The sequence below is a fragment of the Salvia miltiorrhiza genome, unplaced genomic scaffold, assembly GCF_028751815.1.
Source record: "Salvia miltiorrhiza cultivar Shanhuang (shh) unplaced genomic scaffold, IMPLAD_Smil_shh fragScaff_scaffold_132_2, whole genome shotgun sequence".
NCBI classification, from domain to species: Eukaryota; Viridiplantae; Streptophyta; class Magnoliopsida; order Lamiales; family Lamiaceae; genus Salvia; species Salvia miltiorrhiza.
In genome coordinates, this window is record NW_026651413.1 from 379544 (window position 1) to 385788 (window position 6245).

Sequence of the window (6245 nt, forward strand, 5' to 3'; positions counted from 1 at the left end):
CGGAACTTTACAGTAACAATTCTGTGTGTTCGTGTCTGAGTGAATCTGGTCGGAAGTTGCAGACGAAGACTACATTTCACCTTCTTCACTGAGGAACCCTAGAAAATGTGAAATAGGAGTGATTTGGGATAATTCCTTGATATTTAAACCTAATTCAGCGATTCAGGGAAAAACGACGTCGTTTATCCCTGTTATAAACGACGTCATTTAATATATCGGACCGATGGTGGTGAGGCACACTTCCAACTGCCACATAGGCGCCATCTCAGCACCAAATTGGGGGTAAATCAATTTTAAGGAAAAATTGAAACGATTGCAAAGTTCATGATTTAAAATGTAAATTTGAAAAGTCATGTGCTTGCGCCTTTTCTCTTTCTTCTCTCCTCTTTTCTTTCTAAACCCTAACCCAATTAGTTCATGAAATTTTTATTTGAGCGTTCATTATTGTTTTCTGCTTTAGAGGTATTTATGTTTCGTCTCTAAGCATGCTGAATTGCTTGCTGAATTGTTGTAAATAGAAATTCTATATTTCCGTTGGCCTATCTTCATTTCCGCCGCCCCAATTTCCACCGCTTCGGCCTCTCTGTTTTTTTTTTTGCCTCCAATTATTATATGATCGACCTTCTCACTCTATACAAGTGAATTTGTTCAAATCTGACGCCACAAGTCTCAGATTGGAGTTTCTATCCTCTGAATCCATCCCAAAATGAAGCCAGATTTCTTCAAAAATCTACCACCAGAAATCATCAGCGAGATCTTGTTAAGACTACCTGTTGTAAGCATTCCAATAAGCAAATGTGTTTGCAAGCGATGGCTCCATCTGCTGGAGTCTGATGATTTTATCAAGTCTCATTTTGCCAGATCCGCCCCCGCCCTAGTTGTTGTGGGGGATTCAGGTCGGTTGAAAGTTTTCGAATTGGAAAGCGAGCTCGAGCTGGACCTCGAGAGCCACGATCCACTCACCAAGTATGATTTCCCTTACCACCGAGGAAAAATAAAGAGTTCTGTTAATGGTTTACTTGTTCTAATGAAGTGTGTTTATGATGGTGTGAAGGTGAGTCTTAATATGCTTTATGTATGTAATCCGATCACTCGTGAAGTTATTAAGCTGAATGTGCCTTCAGATTCGCAACTATCTACTTCAAAAGTATCTGCTTTTGGATTTGGGGCAAGCAGAATCACGGGTCGATACAAGATGGTCTGTGTTAAACTTAAGCCCTATGATGATAAATTGGACTGTCATGTATACACTCTTGGAACAGGATCTTGGCGACGCCTTGAAGGTAATCCGTATAATTACCATCGTGGTCCAGGTGCATTTGTTAATGGAAATCTCCATTGGATAGCAACCATTGGAGAAGATTCTTCATGGATTTCTTACTTTGATCTTGAAACAGAATGTTTTAGCTTCTTTAAAGCTCCTCCTTATCATGCTCAAGGATTGCCCTTCATAAGAGAAAGGTCCGTGTCTGCTTTGAGCGGTTGCCTATGGTTTTCGGAGGAATCAACCAAATATGAAAATGATGGCCGGCAATGTGAGCTTGTTATATGGATTATGAAGGAATATGGAGTGGACGAATCTTGGAGCAAGGAATATGTGATCCCCCTTGATGATGACACGAGGTTTGTTGTCCCCATCAAAGTTTTCAAAAATGGTGACCTATTGATGTTAGAGACGGTATACTTTCCGGGGCGCCTTTTCTACTACTCTAACAAGAATAAAACTATGCAAAGGATCGATTTGTTTGGTGCAGGGAAGGCCTCTGACTGTGTCGAGTGTGGGCTTTTCACTCCCACCCTTGTTTCACTCAAAGCTTTAGGTTTAGGTGTGGAGAATGTAATCTCATTCTGATTGTTTGCATTTTCATAATGCTACCATCAACTAAATGTATGTTTGAAGATTGAATTAGTAATGAAGCATGTCATTTAGATCAAGGAAACTATCTATATATATTATGGTTCCTTTTGGTACATTTCTTAGTGGCAATGATGTTGCTCCTGCTTGTATAGTTTGAGGGATTACCTGTGTTTTTTTGTGATGATGAGATTGTTGTTTGTTATATATGGATTTATGCATTGATATCTGTCAATATGAAATAATTGCACGAAATAAGAAATTGCACTTAATTAAAAAGTATAATAGTGGAACACAAAAAAACAGAATAGAGGATGGCATGTGTAAAGATTAAATAATATGTTATGTCTCTTGGAATAGGTGATTAACATTTCGGAATCCATATATTTGACTTGTACCAGGTTTAGGCTTGTGAAGCTCTTTTTTCTGACTCTCTTTCATGCCTCCTCTATCAACGTTAGCAAAGCCCATTAATGATGAGGATAATGTAGGCAAGTTTCTGTATTTGGAAGGCGTGAAATATATCATGTGGTGCACGTGCAATGTCCACTTCTAAGCATCTTTCTCGCTTCTTGAACTGTTTCCGAAGATCGAGCTCAGCATACAGCGGGACTTTGTTTGCAGGTATCTAGAGAGTCTGTTTGCAGGTACAAGTTTACTCTTCTCAATGAGCTCTATTCTCTAGTTGTCTGTGGAACAGTTTGGATTATGGTAAAGAACAGTTTCTATTTTCTTGTTGTTGGTGGCATAATTTGGATTATGGTGAAGAACAGTTTGGATTATGGTGAAGAAGATAGCAATGCTTGTGGGCACACTCAGTTTGGTAGAGTGTATGAGAAAGGTGGGAATTTTTTTATCTCATATTTGATCTTTAAACTCTGTTAAAGAAGTAGATGAGGGATTATTTAGGCCTCTTCTTCGGCTTTGATCAATTGTTTGACGTTTGTATTTGCAATTTGTGATATGTAGGGGGGCATTACCCTGAATGGTATGAGCATCAGTTTCGTCGGATGTGAATTGAAAGCCCGTATAATTTTCTAACTTTGTGATTGATTTCCCACTGTCAAAAACATGAAAAGAATTACAGCATTGGTGAAGTGCAGAGCATGTTTTGGGAGATGGCCAAGTGGGATAACTCGAACGATTTGCAGTGGCTTCGTGGACAGTCAAGCGATGTGGGCAGCTAGCACGATGGAGATGAATAGGGTTCAATTCGCGGTCAGATTGATCCTTTTCCTTGTTAAATAAATCTATGATCCTCTATCTCACTCTCAATGTTCTTGCACAAACTCTATACCATTTCACTCTCTAAGAGGCAGCCACCTTGGTTTTTTCCCTTTATTTTAATCACAATTAATATTGCTCATTTATGGTTTAGCTGTTTGGGTGATTTTATTAATATTCAAGAATTGGGTTTCTGTATAATTGATGGTCAAAGACTCAAAGTTCTGATTTTTATGAGCTTGGAGCTGTGATATTCAATTTTTCTAGATGTGGTTTTTTCGTGGATTTTATTGTTGGGATTAGTTCATGTTTTGCTCTTGAGGTATTTGTTTAAATTTGTTTGTTGCTTGTGTTAATTTGAGTTTTTCTTTGTCTTTGGAATGACCGAATGAACAGTTGTCATATGTGGCTATCGAGTTTGTAAAGAATCATGTTGTCTGAATTGGGTAGAAGGCCTATGATTGAAAAATATACCCCTTATTCTAGAAATAAGGGGTATATTTGTCTTTTTATAATTGAAAAATCTCACATTAATATGAATTTTAAGCACAATTACCAAACAACGCAAATATGTTATTGACGGAGAAAATCGTAGAAATGCACTTATCAATATACTTCCTCCGTCCTACCTCCATAGTTCACTTCACTTTTTCACACATATTAAGAAAATGCAATAAATAGTATTTGGAAAATTCAAATAGTACTTGAAAATTACAAAATATATGTAATTATTCAATTTTACCCTTATTTATTCTATGTTTGACTATATTTAAATAAGGTTACTTTGGTAAAAAAAAAGAAATTTAATGCTAATTTAATTTAAAAAGTGGACTATATTGTAGGACATCTAAAAAAGGAATAAGAGACTATGAAAGTGGGACGGATGGAGTATTATATAAAAGATCAGTACAACGGTAATTTTTTACGGCCAAATTTTCTCTCACATTATTCTATCTATGTAGCCCATTATTCTCTCCCTATTTAACAACCTAGCCGCCATTCTTTCTCCCTCTATTTTTTTTTCTTTGCGTGTTTTCAATTTTTTGTTTCCTTTTCTTTAATAATTTTTGTTTCCTTTTCTTTAATAATTTTTTTTATTTTAGAATTTTTATTTTTTCTAAAATTTATACAGTTTGGTTAATTAAAAAATTTAATACGCGTATCAAATTAAATATTATGACAATAGCTTTAATTTGATTTATAATATATAAAAAATAAATTTAAAATAAAAAATATTCAAATTAATTTTTTTAAAATTAATCTCTTTCTCTCTCTTATTTTATAAAGGAAGTTAGTTTATCATTTTTTTTTTGTAATTTGCATAAAATATTTTGTGAAATCATGAAAATTATGTAGATTTTATTATGCAAGATTGCAATTATTTTTATTACTCTTTTCTTTCGAGTTTTTTATTTTATAATATATAAAAGATGAGTTTTCTCGCTTCATTTTTTTCCTCTTCTCCCGCCAATTTTTACTATTTTTTTCCCTTTTCTTTTCATAATTTTTATTCTATTCTAAATATTGTCAAATTTAATTTATAAAAAAGATATTCAATGTGCATCTTAAGTTTAAGTTCGTCAGAAGATCTTTATGATATAAAAATTATAAAAGATGAATTTAAAACGAATAGGCTATTAAAATTTTAAAATATTTTATTTTCTTTCTTTTTGTTAAAATTTTACAACTTTTTATATATGTTTGTGTATGAAAATATTTATTATTATTATTATTATGAGAAACACTCTATAATAATAATGTGTAATTTTGATTATCAAATAATTTAAACTAATTTAATAATTTTAATTATCATTACACTTTATACATAATTGAAAATTACGTTTTAAATTCAGAATTTTATTGAGTAATTAGTATTTCATTTTTAAACCATATTTTGCATTTATTATATATATATATTTTATGTTTAATATTTATATTTATTTATTTAAACATATCATTTAATTTCGATTTCCCCGTGCATCGCACGCACGGATGGTCGTGCTAGATGGTGAATTAAATAGAAGTCTTTCCCATAAAATTGTATTGCGCCAAGCTTCTCCCTGTAATAGCTTGGGAGTAAAAGTTTGATGGGCTGAATCCAGCAGTGATAGCCCTATTCCGATGACCGGAGGCCGGCGACACCCGCGGCGGCGGTATGCAGTGGGCTGCCTGAGAGGCTGGGTTCCTGTGACCGGCGGCGAGGCCAAATCAGGCTGTGCGAAGTTTTGGGATTTCCGCCCTTTTCTGAGTTGCCGATGTTGGATAAATTTTGCTGTATGTAGGCATCCGATAGGTTTTGAAATACCAGCCACCTAGCCAAATACATATAAAATCTCGCAGCAACCAAATATGGTACCAAACGAAATACCAAAGCACAGCAGATTGCAGAAAAGAAATAAACGCGAGCACACGCAAGTGGTAACCCAGTTCGGTGATAGAACACCTAGCTGCTACGTTTTCTTGGCTGAACGGATGAATATATAGGCTAGCAAAGAGTCCTTCTTTGACAAGACTTCGTCTTTGAAACCATAGCCTTCAAGCCAGACGAAAAATAGAGTCCTTCATCAAGTAGAACACTTCATGGCAATCTCCAACTTCAAGTAAATCTCTAAGAGAAAATTCGCAAGGAACGTGGTATCTCTTTTGGTATCAAGGTTGGTATTTGTTGCCAAAACTATATAAATGACAATCCAAGAATAGAGTATCCTACTCTAACAGGTTTTGTCTGCCCACCCAGCTGAGTGATATCTGATGCCGCGATATTTAGGGGCGTGATTGTCGATCGCCGACATAGAGGCTCAGTCCGGCCTAGGGCGAGCAAGGCTGAGATTTTGGTGTTTGATTATGCCCGACTTAATTTGGGTAGTTTGCCATGAGATTTATCATCCAAAGAAGATAACATGATTATGGATCCCATTTTACGGAATCTGCAAAGCAAAAAACCATAAACCCCTTAGAACCTTTTTTTTTCCAGATTTTTTCCCGATGACCCAAAATTTATACCGAAAAAAATATACTATCAACGCCTTAGCTCGATTTTCTCACAGACGGCGCCAGTTGATGATTTCAAAATCAACACCTAAACTAAAGCAATAAACAAGACAAAGATTTTACGTGGTTTGATCATAAGATCTACGTGCATAGGTCGGTTTTTGGATGTTTTCAC

The 6245-nt window shown here is 35.2% G+C and overlaps 1 protein-coding gene across 4 annotated transcripts; it reads left to right on the forward strand.

Moving 5' to 3' along the window:
- Positions 1 to 355: 355 nt before the first annotated feature.
- LOC131002426 (F-box protein CPR1-like) lies at positions 356 to 3357 on the forward strand. 4 transcript variants are annotated; one of them, XM_057928929.1, is made up of 3 exons: positions 356 to 1054; positions 1125 to 1283; positions 1398 to 3357. In XM_057928929.1, exons 1-3 carry the CDS (start codon positions 707 to 709, stop codon positions 1452 to 1454), a joined length of 564 nt encoding a protein of 187 aa, XP_057784912.1. In that variant the 5' UTR covers positions 356 to 706; the 3' UTR covers positions 1455 to 3357. The 4 variants fall into 4 exon arrangements, 3 of the variants coding, with proteins under 3 accessions (XP_057784912.1, XP_057784911.1, XP_057784910.1); XR_009094287.1 differs by having other exon boundaries at positions 368 to 1623; positions 2347 to 2502; positions 2629 to 3357; XM_057928928.1 differs by having other exon boundaries at positions 361 to 1623; positions 2347 to 3357.
- The last annotated feature ends 2888 nt before the right edge of the window (positions 3358 to 6245 follow it).

Coding starts and splice junctions, on each gene's coding strand:
- LOC131002426 (XM_057928927.1), top strand. CDS start 707: ATGAAGCCAGATTTCTTCAAAAATCTACCACCAGAAATCATCAGCGAG. Junction 1,284..1,397: donor ATCTTGGCGACGCCTTGAAG/GTAATCCGTATA, acceptor ATCTTGAAACAG/AATGTTTTAGCTTCTTTAAA.